Source organism: Meleagris gallopavo, chromosome 4, assembly GCF_000146605.3.
Source record: "Meleagris gallopavo isolate NT-WF06-2002-E0010 breed Aviagen turkey brand Nicholas breeding stock chromosome 4, Turkey_5.1, whole genome shotgun sequence".
Lineage (NCBI taxonomy): Eukaryota > Metazoa > Chordata > Aves > Galliformes > Phasianidae > Meleagris > Meleagris gallopavo.
Window position 1 is genome coordinate 42,980,615 of NC_015014.2, and position 17,216 is coordinate 42,997,830.

Genomic DNA, 17,216 nt, shown 5'->3' on the forward strand with positions numbered 1-17,216 from the left:
AGTGAAAATAATTACACAATTCTCACAATCAAAATGGGCCCCTAGTAAGTGGAAAATTAAGTTTTCCTGTGTGAGCTTTCAGACTGTAAAGTGCAATTTTAAAATGACACTGTTTCACATAGGCACGTATGTGCAGGGTCACAAGAAGCCTTTTCCTGTATTTGCAGTGGATGTCGGGATTGATTGTTTAGGGGTTTGAATCTTTCATATTTACATAAATGTAATTATTACAATTCATCGGTCACAGTGCACTTCTCAAGTACTTTAAGTTTCTATTTACTTCTATTGACTTTGATTGAGGTAATAGTGACAAATAGTCATCAGTTCCTCCCTCCCTCTGAAGTTAGAATACAGCCAAATGTAATGGGTTAATGGTTAAGTATAATTAGGGCTCTAAGTGAAACCCTGCTGTTGGCTATTTGTATGCAAAGCAGTTTAGGGATAGCCTTCACAAAAGCTTTTGAACTGCAATAGCTTGTGCCAAAACTCTGGAGTTTTCTCTTAATATGGTTTCCTTTGCTTTGCAGGCGCTTAAATACTTTAAACAAATGTGCAGTGATGAAGCTAGAAATCAGTCCCCACAGAAAAAGGGTAAGTACCTTTGACATTTTCTGTTACAGTGTATTGTGTATTAATAAAACTTAAAATTTTTAAAAAAACAACAACAACAAAAACTAGAGGATTGTTTAGCTGTAGTGTAGAATGACAACTGAGGAGAACCTGCCAATGACACATTGTCAAAACTCTGCTTACATTTCGTGTTGTCTCTTAGTGAGAACTGAAGGGCTTGGACACAGATAAAGGTTATTCGTCTAGCTAGCTCTTTCATGAGATGCTGTTCTCAGTCTGAAAAGCACTGGGCTTCTCTGCCTGCCAGCAAGGCTGTGTTGTAGCTTATTACCATGCAGGATTGTGGAGTAGGCATGATGGATGGGATCCTGATCAGCCATAATGAGCTGGCCTGAATGTTAGAACATCGTCCTTGATGTAATCTTCACAGTTCTGGTTCTTTGCCATCACATTGGAATTGTATTCTTTTCTTATAGTATAGGCAGAATCAATTTGACTGTGCTTGGGCTGCACAGAATTATAACTCAGAATTAAAGCAAAATTTTTACAAAATGCATTGAATACCTATTTTAGAAGTTTGCACATCTCCAGGGAGTTTAGCAGGAGTTAAAGGGTTTCTTGGATCTTCATGATCCTTTTGGAGCGTGATGAGAAATAAGGGAGCACCTCCTGTAACTTCAGCAAGTCAGTGCTGATAGAAAGCTGAGTTGCCAGATTTTGTTAGTAAGGTACCACTTGAGAGCTGTCTTAAAACTGTGTGTTCCTAGGATGAATCAGTAGTTGATACCATTCCCCTGGGATATTCAGACTGCAGATAAAGATGACTAAAGTAAGGCTACAGAATGCTGCCCTGCCCTTAACAAGAATGCATACAAATGCGCTGGGATTGTTTACCAGGAATTAATCCCCTCTTTCCCTATCTGTGGTATGCTGGAAACAGTACCCAAGCTCCAGAAGATAACACTCTGTGGCAGCATATATAGGAACTCCTCAAAAGAAGGGGTAGACCACTGGCTTACTCTTCATAACCACCAGAAGAATTCTTCTCTTCCTTTCTGAATGTCGTTAACTATGGAATGATCAGTATTGCTGTTAGAGGTCAGACCAGATCTGACTTCAGGTCCAGACCCCAGATCTTCCGGAGTCTGAGTGCTCCTGATTTTCATTCACCTCTTGTGTTCTGGCAGCTGGCCTTAGATTTTGTTCCCTTTTGTTGTTGCTTTCATTAAAACTCTTTAACACTAAGGAAAAAATTGTGCCGACAAAAATATATGACTCCTTATGTTTGCACTGACCTCTTTGCAAATTATGATTGCTTTACTGCTCCTTTTTTCCATCCAAACCACATTCACCATCAAACCATCATAATTATCCTTTGACAGTTTTAGGTGACATTTTTCCTCTCAAATACTTTAAATAAGCAATCCAGTCTTCTTAGGTTTTTGTCTTGAGTCATGGGCAGAAACACTGGTTGTAGTAGTTGGGAAGCAAAGCAAAGAGAATGACACTTCTCTGTTTCCCTTATGTTTTTGGTTATAAAAAAAATAAATATGGTGTTTCACTTACTTTCCTGAGCTGATGAAATGTGCAATGAAAGGGAAAAAAAACAACACCAGGAGAGAATCAGGAGCTGAAGTATTCAGAAGTAAAATACTAGAAATATGAATAATTTACTTGTTTGTCAGACTATAAATGTTTACATTCCTGACACACAAATAGTTACAGTTTGGGCCATGCTTGAATATTTGTTTTTAAATTAAAATAGTCTAAACAAATCATGTGAAGCTTCAGCAGTCATGGAGTTGTGTGGCAATTAGTCGTGCCTACTCTTTACACCAAAGGTTATTTTGTGGTTTCATGGTGTCACATTAAAATATCTCACATTGGTTTTATTCTCTCAACTGCATGCAACTTAAAATTTTCCAGATACTTGGAAGACCAAATATGTCAGTCCCAGGATCACTCCCTTTCAGGATTTAGATGAAAAGATTGAGGCATAAGTGATGTGCGTGTAAGTGTGCCCTCAGGCATTACTCATACATCAAACATAATCAGTGGAGATGCTATTTACAATTTACTTACGTGCTATGCAGCAAGCAAGCTTTTGCTGCTTGCTATCTGTGAGTGTTAAAGTCTGCCCGGAGCAAGACTGAAGTAGAAAGAAACTTTGCAAGACATTCTTAAAATGTTAGCTGCTAGCCTGTGGGAGGAAGAGTGGACCAGGTAGGAGCCTGGAGGCATCAAACTGTAGCAGAGCAAGAGTTTCTTTTGCTGTCTCATTAGTCACAGTGTGGAGGCTTTAAACTTCCCGAATAGGTAAAGAATTAAGCTGCTACAATTCACAACGTATGAGAAACATCTCTTAATTGCAAAAAGGAGTATAAACATAGAGCCGCTATCAACAAAGTCTAACTGGAGAGAGTCCAGGGGGACCCCAACCCTGGACTGACTCCAGTTTAAAATTTTATGCATGCCAGGAATTTCCATTGATCTGAAGGCTATCCACTGTGACCAATTAATTAAAAGCCTGTGGATACTAAAGTTTTCAGAAAAGAGCAAGTTAAAGCAGATTGCCTTGTTTGTTTCTTTTTACAAAGCATAAATCCTTTGTGTTTTAAAAACTCTTAAGATAAATTGTCTGTCTCGTGTAATCTTTTCCTGTAATGGGCTTTATGGTTTAATCTTCTTCTCCCTGAAGCAAGAGAGTGTTTTTGCTTTAAATTTGGTGAGAACGAGGTCATGCTTAAATCAGTTTAGTGGGCACTGTATTTAAATGCAATTCGCTGTTTGTAAGTTTGCAAGCAACATTTTCAGGGCTGTTCTTCTTTGCAGAGTGAAGATTCAGATGAAGACGAACCATGTGCAATAAGCGGCAAATGGACTTTTCAGAGGGACAGCAAGAGGTGGTCAAGGCTTGAAGAACTTGATGTGTTCCCTCCAAAGCCGGATGTTAACATCTCCTCCTCCTCAGAGGCTCCTCTCCTCCCAAATGCAGCCAGCTGCGAGAGTGTGCTCACTGATCTCAGCGAGCGGCAAGAGGTGGCCTCTATTCTCAGCACCAGCAGCACCAGCAGCCACCAGCCAACCCTGCAGAGCGAGGCCTCTAGCACCAGGACAAACTCAGTTGTGAGCATTTGTTCATCCAGCAATTTTGTAGCAAACGATGATTCGTTCAGCAGCCTGCCTTTGCCCAGCGAGTTGAATAGCTTCAGCTTCAACACAAAAGCAAATGAGAAGAACACTAAATCTAAAACTAAGAGCTTGCTCAAGAGGATGGAGAGTCTGAAAATCAAGAGCTCTCACCATGGCAAGAACAAAGCTCCTTCAAAGCTTGGCCTTATTATTAGTGGGCCCATCCTGCAGGAGGGCATGGATGAAGATAAACTGAAACAACTTAACTGTGTGGAGATTTCTGCCCTCAATGGCAATCACATCAGCCTTCCCATGGTACGAAAAAGGAGCGTCTCCAATTCTACCCAGACAAGTAGCAGCAGCAGTCAGTCGGAGACGAGCAGCGCTGTCAGCACACCCAGCCCTGTCACGCGCACACGCAGCCTCAGTGCATACAATAAAAGGGTGGGCATGTACCTGGAAGGCTTTGACCCCTTCAACCAGTCAACGTTCAGCGATGTGATGGAGCAGAATTTCAAGAACAGGGGAAGCTTTGCAGAAGACACTGTTTTTTTTATTCCAGAAGATCATAAGCCTGGCACTTTTCCCAAAGCGCTCTCCAATGGCAACTTCTCCCCAACAGAAAGCAATGCGTCTGTGAACTGGAGGACAGGGAGTTTCCATGGACATGGCCATCTCACTCTTCAGAGGGAAAACAGTGGAGATAGCTCCAAAGAGCTGAGCATGGGGAAAAGGCGCAACTCTGCTAGCTCATTGAGCAGCCGCCTGAGCATTTATGACAATGTGCCAGGCTCAATCCTGTATTCCAGTACAAGTGACCTGGCTGATCTGGAAAATGAAGACATATTTCCAGAACTAGATGACATCTTGTACCATGTAAAAGGGATGCAAAGAATAGTAAATCAGTGGTCAGAGAAGTTCTCGGATGAAGGGGACTCTGACTCAGCACTCGACTCCATCTCCCCATGTCCTTCCTCCCCAAAGCAGATCCATCTTGATGTAGATAATGATCGAACAACACCAAGTGATCTTGACAGCACAGGGAATTCACTTAATGAAACAGAAGAGCCCTCGGGGATGCAGGACAGAAGGGACTCTGGAGTGGGTGCTTCACTGACACGGTCCAGCAGGTGAGCCTGTGGGACTTGGGGTGGCCCCAGTGAGGTCCCTGTTGGACCAGATGCCTTTGTAGTAGCTGCACTGTGCTTATTTAAGGCCTTCATGCAATACCATTTGAAGCCACTGAAGCATACATGTGCTGTTCGCTTTGCCTCCAAAAACAATTAGAACCATGGAAAGTATTTGTACAACACTTCTAGAAAAGTGATTCTGACACTTCATAGCTATCTGTTTATATGTTCAGCTTGAGTCATCCTTGAAAAACAGCTTGCCCAGCAAGTCAGTGTTAAGGCAGTTTGGGGGGCATGGTAATTCTTCAAGCTGAAATAGTGTGTGGGAAGGTGAGGGATCTCAAGTAGGATTATTTGCTTTTTAAATGGGGTAGGAGAGCCAGTGGAAGTATGATCTGTTTCTTGTCAGCATGTAGTAAAAACCTTTAGACTGACTAAAAAATTGACTTTTCAGTAGCAGGCTGTTTCTTAATAACATGCCTGGGCATTAAATCTGTGAGGAAGATGTAGAGTGTTTAGTTTCCTTTGATTGCTGCAGAACTGTGGGGGTTTGAGGGGGGTTTGATCCAGAGGCCCCCAAGCTCCTGTTGGGATCTTCACCATGGGATGGAAGGCTGTATTGTGAATAGAGCAAGGGGCTGAACTCTTTCTAGCTTTGTTTCCAGTTTTTCTTTAAAACTGGTGCAGATAATTTAGGGTGTGGTTTCTGCTGTCATTTAGTCGCCTACAATTGCATGTATAAATTTAATGAGACTTTGAAGAGCTTTTAGTTTTCCATTTGACATATCTTGAAATCTGGGGCTTTTTATTTTTCACAGAGTTGTTAGATTCTGACTCTCTTAATGCTGAAAGGTCTTCTGTGGGGAAAAAAAAATCAACACTATTTGAGCCCTTTAAGGATATCTGATAGGGCTAGTTTATGTAGGATAGCTCAACACACATGTTCTCATCCACACACATTGCAGTGGATGAGGCAGACATCCTGATGACTAGTGCTTACTCTGTTCTCCATCATCTCCACAGGCACAGGCTGAGGTGGCACAGCTTCCAGAGCTCTCATCGGCCCAGCCTCAGTTCAGCCTCTCTGCAGATCAATTGCCAGTCTGTGGCACAGATGAACCTGCTGCAGAAGTACTCACTGCTGAAGTTAACTGCTCTCCTGGAGAAATACACACCTTCCAACAAGCATGGCTTCAGCTGGTAAGGGCACAGTGCCATGCGTAGACAGGCCATCTGTCTGAGCACAACAGTTTCATTAGTCCTAGGCAACTTCTGGAAACATACAACAAGTCCCTCTGTCCCACTTTTTCCATATTTGCCTATCTTCCTCCAGCCTTTGCTGACAGTGATTTGTGGTTTCCTTAGACAGTACTAACATCGTTAACCCTTTAGGTAGGGCTAATCTCATTATGATTGAGAAGCATGCTCATAGCAACATATGAAAGAATAATAGCAGTGAGGCAGAGGCCAGCTTTCTGTGCAGGAAGATATCTGCTTTCCATAGCAAAAGAAGGCCTGATGGTGTATTGAGACACTTATTGAGTGCCTTGTTATCTTCTTATCCAACAACTGTCTGTTCTCTTCAAAGCACAATAAATTGGGTTCTGATAATCCTGTTAACGTGCAAAAAAAGATGAGGAAGAAAAAAATATAGTTTGGGAGCATCATTTAAGGGTTTTTTTTTTGTCGCAAGCCCTTTTTGCCTGTGTCCAGGTGTTTGTAACCAAGTTGAGTGTGGGTTTTTGGTTTTTGTGTGTTGAAAGAATGAAATAGAAAGCTCTTTTATTATTCTATCTGTAGTGTAGCCTGTGTAACCTTCAGGCTGCAAAAGACGCAATAAAATTTTTCTTTTCCCTACCACAGGCCAGCCTCCTCCCTTCCCCAGGAGTCATAGAGAGTATTTAGCTTCAGCATCAAAGTACCTCCTGTTCAAAGGCTGTTATTATGTCAGCCTTTCTAAATACAGAAGTTGTTTGTTCTGAAAGACAGAAATAAGTATTGACCAGTTATCCCTGCATGCTTCAGATTCTCAGTGGAGATCGCAATGTGTTTTTTCACATTCCTTTGGCATGTTTTTTGACAAAGCAAGTATTATTCATACATATATCAATAATGCCCTAAACTTAACTGTATGGCAATACAAATTGGTTCTGTTTTCCTATGTAACAGATTAGTCAGCTGTAAATATAATGCAGTGTTTGTATAGCTGTACTGTATTTTGAAATATTAAATAGGTCTCCCTGTTCACCATGGCTACCATGTCCTATTAGGTGTTGTACCATATAGTAAGTTTTCTTCTTGTTTAGGAAAATGAACTCAATATTCTCACATTTTAATAGTTTTGGGGTTTTTTCCTTCATGAAAGCAACACTTGGGAACTTAGGGATAAATCATTCTTTTGTACTTAGTAACTTTTTCCTTGGAGTCAAAAGCAAATGGAAAGGCCTGTCATTGAAACTGGAGTAGGAAGTAGGAGTAACAACAGTTACTACTCCCTGACAAGGAGAGAGGTCCCTCAAAGAGTTTGTTTATAGAGCTGAAGTTTTTAGCTAATGAACTCAAATGTATTACATCAGTTTCTGCTGTTATGCACTCTGGTGGGTGATGGACCCACTTTGAGGACTTTGCAGAACAAGTAGTTGACATACAAAAGCTCATTGTACAAATGTCCATCTTTCTTGAAACCTAAAGAAGCAGTGTTATAAGGGGTCACTGACCACAGGATTTATTTTGACTCCTTTGCAGTTCAGTCTGGCCCCTGCAGTTTTACCCTGTAGCTTTTGTCCTACTAATATTGGTAGAGTAGCACCACATTAATACTTACAGGCAGAATATTGCTCTGAATTTCAGGCATTTCTCTTAGAGAAACTGTGTTTTCTGTTCTTTCCCTATCCAATACCTGAATTAATTAGCTTGTTTATATTCTCAATACTTTTCATATTATTGAACATACTAAAATGTTTCACTTATTTCACTTACTTTCTGCATTACTGGAAATCCATGAGATAAATGGTTGACAGAGATTTAATTCAATTTTGTAATTTCTTTTGCTTAATAGGGCAGTACCAAAATTTATGAAAAGGATAAAGGTGCCAGACTATAGAGACCGAAATGTATTTGGAGTACCATTGCAAGTCAACGTCCAGCGCACCGGGCAGCCCCTTCCACAGAGCATTCAGCAAGCCATGCGGTACCTCCGTAACCACTGCCTGGATCAGGTGGGTTTTGCTCTGCTCTCTCCTATACACATTCAGCACCCGTTCCTAATATTCTGTAAGTTTTTTCTAGTTCTTTGGTTAGACTGAAAAAGTACACTCAGAATAAAATGAGCAATTCAAGAAAAAGCTTTCTGTGAAATGACAACGCATACATAAGAGGTTAAAGAACATACTTAAATTTCAAATTTGCCAGACTCAGTGTAAATGTATTTACTTTTCCATATACAAATATGTTTAGGTTGGACTATTTAGGAAATCTGGAGTAAAATCAAGAATTCAGGCTTTGCGTCAAATGAATGAGAGTTCAACAGACAGTGTCAACTATGAAGGCCAGTCTGCCTACGATGTAGCAGACATGTTAAAGCAATTCTTCCGTGACCTGCCCGAGCCTCTCATGACCAACAAGCTCTCTGAGACCTTCTTACAGATATACCAGTGTAAGTACTGAGATTTCTAAAGCTAGATGACAAATTGTCATTTGTGTAGCAAAAGCAGAAATTTCTGGGCGCTACACGTGTGTTGATCTTTGTCTTTTTGTAGTAGCTATTGTATTACAGGCTACCACATAAGGAACTATATTCTGTTTGTGTAATGATTTACTGGAGAAGTTCTTTTCATTTTGCCTTTCTCTGGTGAACAAATGAATTCTCCATTGCTTGCTGTAGAGTTTCCTTTCTTTTTTGAGTATAGCATATAATACAGTATATTTTCAAGCTATATCTGATGTGGCTAAGGAGAGGAGATGTGCAAAGAGTACATTAACAATCTGGAGCTTTTGAGTTGTTATTTTTCTGAGAGCAAGATTGCCATAATAGTCTGTTTTCTTTTAATTTGTATTTGTTCTTCACCATCATTTTTTAAAACAATCTTTTAAATTGAAAGCTTTTCTGTTACTAATTTTTAGCTACTTTATCCATGGGTACCATAAACAGAATGTTCTTAGAATAAATGGCATCAAAACATGTATTTATCAACACACCTGAAAAGAAATTACTCATCTTTCTGAGATGATAGATTCAGTTCCAGCAAAGGAGACATTCTCTATTGTGAGTGAAATAAATCAGGTGCTGTATAGATGACTGTTTTGTGCTTTCCAAACAACACATTGCCCTTCAAATGCTATTTCAAAGTTGTTATGTTATAGGAATACTTTAAATGCTTTTTAAAAAGCATTTTATAAAATGGCCAAAGATGAATTAATGTTTGGTGACCAGGACCCCAGAGCTTCTTGAAATATTCATGGAGATCCAAACTGATGCAATGCAGGCACTTTGCTGATCCTGTTTCTTTTTCTAAGGCCAATCCAGCTCTCTCCTCATGTATTCTTCCCATGGTAGCCTAGCTACAACACAGCTCACTGCAAAAACACTTTCCTTGAGCCACTACAGTATTTTGTGCCTTCCCCTCTGATGATGGTGCAAATGGTTTATATCATCCAGGAACTTCCCTCAGACCTCCGGAGGTGGAGGTGACAGTTTAAAATAAAAACATACACATACATACTGTTATTTCAGAGCACACTTTTGTGTTGGTGTTGTTTCAATTCCCAGGAAAGTTTATGGAAAAATCGAATCAGACTCTCCACTTCCGTGCATATTAAGCAGCAACTCTTTCTGGTTAGTGCCAGAAAAAGCTTGACACAGAATCGCAGAAGTATCTGTTCCTTTCCTTTCACAGTATGTCTGAGCAGTCCCCAGAGGTGGTCGGGAAGTATTCTCTCTGTGCGAAGCAAAATGCCTTAAAGCAACTGTAAATTTTGCTTCCCTACAAAGGACAAATTTTCTCTTTGCTTTACAGTTACGCACAAGGCTGCACTCTGGAATTGCCCATACATGGCTTAAATGTGTTTTGAGCAGATTTAGGAGACAGCATGAAGAACAGTCAATTTTTGCTTAAAATTGCTTTCTAAACTCAATGCCGGCCTTATGAAATTGCTGAAGCCTGAAGCAAATATCAATTAAATATCTGGTTAGCAATGCATGTATTATGGGACGCGCAGTCAGGGCAGTGTGGTACTAATGATGATACAAGTGCTCCGGGACTCAGTCTCTCATGTTGTCTTCGGGAATGGATGGCTTGTTGGAAATCCCTTTATAAGAAGCAGATCTGGTCTGGGTTATTTCATTATTTGTTCCCTTCAAGTTTGGAGGAGAAGGCCTTATATAAAGACACACATCAAATTTTTTCCGATGGATGTTTGTTGTTAGTAACCAAGGAGCTGTTTAATGGTATGGGGCTCCACAGCATTGACTTTCTTTTTCCACTGCATGACTTTGAATGATTTGCTTGATAAAGCAACCCAGTGTGTTTGGTAAAGCACTTTCTGGCTATTTTATGACATCATTGTTAGAAAGGTTTACTAGCCAATTTATTCAATTAATTCACTTTTTCTAAAATGCATTAATGTTTTTAATTTCTTTAAAAGCCAAAGAATTTCTAAATCGACTGGACTGTTTGCTTGTTCACTGCCTGAGTCCAGGATTCTGTCATTTTAGTGCATCTGTGGGAGCAAGTAGCTGTGGAAATTAAATCTAAAATTAACTCTGGCCTAGGCACAACTTCTTGCTTGCATTTCTTGTGAGGCAGGAAATTACTGAGGGTAGTTAAACTAGCGGGTTAAAAAAAATTCCTTCATGTTTCCTATGAATGGTATGCATCCTGAAGGAAATCGCTTCAAACTTGAGTTAAATATTTGAAGCTGGAGTTTGCTTTGGGATATATTCATGCTGTGTGTGTGGAAAATCAATGGGCTGATGAGAGAAATACTAATATTCTGCAGATGTGCCAAAGGATCAGCGTCTCCAGGCTATCAAGGCTGCCATTATGCTTTTACCTGACGAGAACAGGGAGGTCCTACAGATTCTTCTCTATTTCCTGAGTGATGTCACAGCTGCTGTGAAGGAGAACCAGATGACACCAACAAACCTGGCGGTGTGCTTAGCACCTTCCCTCTTCCATTTAAACACTCTCAAAAGAGAGAATTCCTCCCCAAGGTACGTCTCTGGAGAGCACAGCTTGTTGCTTTCAGTCCTGTTGACCCTTTTGATCACCTTGAATGCCTCAGAAGGCATCAGATGTAGAACAGTCCTGTCACCCTACTTTTTTTATAGGTGTGGTGAAATAGTAGCAGTTTCACAAAAGGGTAGTAACTGGGGGATGCCAAAAGCAAAGTTTAGTGGGAATAGCCAGAGAAGTCAATAACAGCATGCCAAAATCTGGTCCCAAGCAGCACTGCTGTACACCACCAGGAAATTCTGGAATGTGGCTATTTTCTTATCAAATATCTTTCTTGTTCTGCATTAAATAACTGGATTTGTGTGTGTGTGTGTGTGTGTGTGTGTGTTCTTCTTTCTGTGAAGGGTGATGCAAAGAAAACCGAGTCTGGGAAAACCTGACCAGAAAGACCTAAATGAAAATTTGGCTGCAACACAAGGGCTAGCCCATATGATTGCTGAATGCAAGAAGCTCTTCCAGGTAAAACACATCTGCAAAACCAATGGGTGCAATATTGGCTGATATGGCTTAGGTCTGCTGTATAATGGAAAGTTACAAATGTCTCTTTATTTTAATAAGGATTAGTATGTGATAAATAACCTTTTAAAAAACTTTGCATCCTGGTCTCAGTGCACACGTGAATTTGAAGGAGTGCCAGGAAAGTCGTTTTGCTGACATGGGTGCTTAATAAACACAAGACAGTTTTGGGATCCAGGACATTTTTGTTACATGAGGGCTTCATTTGAACCAGGTCTTCCAGTTTTTATTGTGTGGCCATGAGGATCTGTGAGCTTCGGCTCTAATTACAAAGCACAAAGCTATTTCCAAGAGTTCCAGTATTTGCTTTATATTTAAATTCCCAAGAGAGAGCAAGTCTAGGCCACAAAAGCAATCTAAACTGTAACACTCTCAGACCAGCGGTTGGAAGGTCTGTAACAACTAAGGCATGCTCCCTCTGGGGCCCAGCATGGAGAACTAGACAAATCTGCGTTCTGGTTTTCCTCACTGTCATCAAACCTTTTCAAAGCCCACAACTGAAGGCATGCCTGTCTCTCCTCTTATAGCTGACTATTGCCCCTCCTTCAGCCGGTCTGCAGGGTAAACTTTGCTGTGGGATTGAGTCTGAATTGTGTAGCAAATAAGGGATACTCCACAGGGAAAAAAAAAAAAAAAAAGAGGCACCCTGTAATTGAGAAACTAATTTGCATCAAATCAAGGTCACAGAGACACAAACTTAACTTGGGTATTTCTTCACATTGAGTTCTAGACCTGACAAATACATCTTTTAGAATACAGTTGGTATGCTAGCTCAGGTGATTTACAGATATAATTACATACACATACTTACACAAAAACCTCTCTAGGCATCTCACTCTCACCCACAGTGTGTGACTACTGCCAACTTTAGAGTGAAGGGAATAGTGAGCATCTTATCAACAGAAGATAATGTGTACTCATCCTTTGGTGACTGTGAAACTGCAACACTAATTCTGGGATTTAGGGAGAGAGCTGCAAGAAGATGATTTGTCCTTCTCACCCTTCAGATACCTGAAGAAATGAGCCAGGGCCGGAACTCGTACACGGAGCAGGACCTCCGTCCCCTCAGCCTGGAAGAGCTCCGGGGCAGCAGCAGCACCATGGAGCCCTCTGACTACCACTGCTACCTCCAGGACTGCATGGACGACTTGCTGAAGGAAATGAAGGAGAAGTTTAAGGGCTGGGTCAGCTGTTCCACCTCAGAGCAAGCAGATCTGGCCTACAAAAAGGTATGCACACTAACTCGCTCCACCACTCTGCTTTTTAGTGCATCATCTCTAATACAAGCTAGGTTTTGGTATAGATAGATGGTTCAGTGCACACCTTTATTTTGTGGATAGATTTGAGAAAAAATAATAATCTTTTGACACAATTGCACATCATCTATAAATAACTTGTCTTTCAGCAGTAGTCAGTGAACATGCATAGAATGGAGTTCTTGTGTTTATATAGCCCAGGAATGCTCACTGCATTGCATTTACACACCCTCACTCACTTGTGCAAAGCCTTGACAGGCTGACTTTTGTTATGCAGGCAGTGGGAACAAAGTTTCTCTGCTCTGATCTTGCACAGCTCGGAACTAGCAGACGGAGATATGCTTCAATCAGATTTGAGCTAGGATATTTTAAGAAAAATGAACTGGGAAAGTTAGGGTATTTTTTTTGGTAGCACCACAATTTAACAGTAGTTCATACGAGAGGACATAACTGTATCTTAAAAATCATTTGGAAGTCAGTGTGCAAATGCCTTTTCCTCGTAGGAAAACAACCTCAGTCTGAAATTCCAACAACCTTAGTACAGTATATGTGTGCATTTGTGTGTGTATATTTAATTTGCTGTATTTATCCAATAGTATAAAATAAAAAGAAAATGTAAAACTGAGGATTATGTTCATTTTCCCCAGGCATGTGAAGGTCCCCCACTCCGATTATGGAAAACTACAATTGAAATTGCTGCTACACCAGAGGAAGTTTTAAATCGTTTACTTAAAGAGCAGCATCTTTGGGATGAAGATCTTATAGACTCAAAAGTAATTGAACCTTTGGATAGTCAGACAGATATATACCAATATGTCCAGAACAGCATGGCTCCTCACCCAGCCAGGGACTTTGTCATCTTAAGGTAAGAGATTTTAATGCTGTAGCCATAATATTCCACACACGCAAACCTTGTCAACAGAATTTCTGTAGAAAGCATGTTATGTAATTAAAAAAGACTGCTTATGTACAGTTTGAAGTATGTTTATTAGGTGTTTGTCAAAGACAAGATATTTTTTCTTCCTTTTTCACAGAACGTGGAGGACAAACTTCCCCAAAGGAGCTTGTGTGCTTTTAGCAACTTCAGTGGATCATGACCGTGCTCCAGTGGCGGGTATCAGAGTCAATGTGCTCCTGTCTAGGTATCTGATTGAGCCCTGCGGGTCAGGAAAATCTAAACTTACCTACATGTGTAGAATTGATTTAAGGTATGGATTTCTACTTCTGTCCTTTTGTGCTGCTAACATGTATTTTACAGTACAAAATTTAGGCAGTGCAGCAGGCTGCAGCTTAGTCTGTAGTGCATGCACGTAGGACTCTGAGAGGTCACAGAAGATTATCCTTTGTACGTCTAACAGCAAGGAGGGTTTGTTACATTACAAACCCCCACTTTGTGTTCCGACATAGCTGTTGGTATATAATCCCACCACTTTATCTGCCAGGTGTATTTATTTGAATGCAAGGACATGTTAATGTTAAGTAAATTAATGAAGCAGACCAAATTCTCACAAAACTTTAAATAACTTTTTGCTCACTGCAGCAAATTCATTTTAGAGTAAATCTATGTATTAGCAAGGCTGAGCAAGTAAGCAGTAATATGGAGACTTCACAGTCAGTTGTTAAACCAGCTACATCTGTATTTGATTCTAACTAAGAAAAATGTGTGCAATGTTGCTGATACTTTCTTCATTATTTTTTTTCCCCATCCATTAGGGGTCACATGCCAGATTGGTACACCAAGTGTTTTGGACACTTGTGTGCATCTGAAGTAGTTAAGATACGAGACTCTTTCACTCATCAGAGTCTTGAGAACAGGGAAATAAAATCCAGGTGACTACTGAAGAAGAGGAACGGCTGCACACTCCAGACCTCAGCAACATAGATGTTACCCAAAACAGAGGCTCATCTGCTACAGACCATCTGCAAGTCATGTCATGAAAGGATGACAGCATGAGAACTTGACTGTGAGCATTGTCTGTGGCCATACCATACACTTTAAAGCTGCTTCCTGTCTGTTTAAGGTCTATAGTGTAGACCTTGACTGGAATACATACGAGGATTGTACAAAAAAAACAAAGTATTGTACTATTAGGTGGTTTGAATTGCTTCTGAGAAGCAAAATTCTTTAGATGCAAAATGTATTATGAAATATGGTGAAGGCTCATCATTCCCACATGAAATGCTTGGCTTTATGTACATACCCATGTCATTTTATTTGTAGCGTGTTGAGGGACTTATGTATCCACTGGAATAGTTGGTACTCTTCAATGTGTTCTCACTGAGATAAGCAGAGAAAGGTCTGCACAGAGATTAAAGAGTGAATGAGTGTATTGTTGGTTGAAAGGATAGTAGAAGTTGAACTTGAAATGTGTCTGGTACACTGATAGGCAGCCAGGATGGATTTTGGTATACTGGATACAGTTGCCTCTCCTGTGGACCAGGAGTAGCCATCCTTCCCATTTGTCCATTCTGCTGAGCTCTAACTCTGTTAAAACCCTTATGCAGATGTTACAGTAGGCTTGCTCTGGCTACTGTTCACTCCTTATCCAAATGGTCTTTTGGGAGTGAAGGCAATTCTATAGCAACTTTAAGTAAATAAATATACTTTGAAACAACGTAGCAGCTTAGAAATGAAATGCCTACTTAACAAGCAAGAGAGCTGGTAGTGTCAATTGTTATAGTGCCAAAAAATATTTGTAGATTTTACCCTCACTAATTATATGTATGTGTTTTAATGAGCCGTTAAATATTTTACCATCTTCTAATAGCTCAAGAGGAAAAATTAAACACTGGAGTCACAGGACTCTTGCAGCAGCGGATGGAGTGAGTTGGATAGAAGACTTTTGTAGGAGTTTCCTCCCTTTCTCTCTCCTTTGCTGTTTTCTTAAAAGCTGCACGCTAACGTGAACAGAACCTGAATGTGAGCAATTTAGAGGGGTACAGCTGGGGGCAGAGAGAAGGGTGAGATTTTGTTTTGGGTTTTATTTGCTTTTAATTCCTTTGGGATATCCCCCCCCCACATCCCTAACAATTAAAGTATGTGAACTGTAGGAAGTGTTGAGGTCCTCCAGAAAGGTGTTGTTCAGTAGGTGTTACTGTAAAGGTGAGGTGCAGTATTAAGTGATAAATGTATTTTGTGGCAAGAGTATGAATGAGTGGAAAGATGGAATTTTGACTGAGACTTTGTTACCATTGTCAGTATTATTTTAAGCTTTCTGATGAAGATTTTTTTTAATTAAAATAAATAATGTAGTACTTCCAGTAATAGTGTTCCTCATGAGTAGGAAAACCTTGTATATTCTTCTACAACAAACACTTCTGAATTTGTAAAATTGTATGTTGTACATACCATTCTATTGTAAACATGTATACTTGCCCACAGTGTACTGTCAAACATAGATAAAGCATGGTAAAGATTATTTAAAATATACCTGTATTTATACCTCAGATATTCTTTTTGGGTTTTTGTACCTCAAGTATGTTTTCTATTGTAAATGTGCTTTACACAATTATGATGTAAGTGAGAGAAAGGAAGATGTTTAACTTGCTATAGATGTCTGTACAGAATATATCCAATAAGTGCACTATTAAATGTTTAAAAAAGATCATTGTAACATTTTTATTTTTTTCCACATCCTTTTTTCTCCTTCTGCCTCAAGCCTATTTCTGAATCAATACTCTCACTGATTTCTCCAGCCATCTGAACTCCTGCTTTTTGAGGCATGGGATTAGCTGGAAATCCTCCTTTCCTCCTTCCAGTTCCCCAGCTTTGAAAGTCCCAACTAATCACCATCACCTATATTGGGATGATTCAGTGTTGGCTTACTGCATGCTGAAGCTTATTCTAGCTCTATCTGAACTTTTTTTTTTTTTTTTTTTAAGCTGAGTGGTTCTTACTGGTGTAATGCTGTGACCAAAGCATCCAATAACCATAGTGATGATGACATGCAGTACTGTGTAGCAATTGACATCATACAATCCAAATTATTGGCTATATTCATCCAGCATCAAATCAATTTGAGGTACACAACAGCCACCTCTATCCCTTCTTAACGGCAACCCCATGCTGAATAGAGCCAGTTTGATATGTGCTTCATAATGTTGAAATTCAGTACTGCTTTCTAAAAAATTTAAGTAGGAGAGTAGAAGTCTTTCTTTTAATTGAAAACAAAAGAAAACACAACTATCATTCTTCAAGTACATAAATAATCACTGGCCTTCATCTTACTTCCAGAAAGCCACATCACTGACACATAGTCAGGACAACAAAGCAAGACCGGTAAGTGATTCAGAACAGTACCAACAAATCCCTGGGGAGACCAGGACCTGCTATACCTTCACACCAGTTTATTCGAGGGGATTGTTAGCCTGCATGTAGT

The 17,216-nt window shown here is 40.0% G+C and overlaps 1 protein-coding gene across 1 annotated transcript; it reads left to right on the forward strand.

Moving 5' to 3' along the window:
- Positions 1-492: 492 nt before the first annotated feature.
- On the forward strand, positions 493-16,442 carry LOC100539550 (rho GTPase-activating protein 7-like). Its single transcript, XM_010710131.2, has 11 exons — positions 493-591; positions 3,403-4,832; positions 5,856-6,032; positions 7,891-8,050; positions 8,289-8,487; positions 10,830-11,043; positions 11,410-11,524; positions 12,589-12,810; positions 13,485-13,702; positions 13,872-14,045; positions 14,551-16,442. The coding sequence occupies exons 1-11, from the start codon at positions 559-561 to the stop codon at positions 14,669-14,671; spliced, it is 3,063 nt and encodes a 1,020-aa protein (XP_010708433.1). The 5' UTR covers positions 493-558; the 3' UTR covers positions 14,672-16,442.
- The last annotated feature ends 774 nt before the right edge of the window (positions 16,443-17,216 follow it).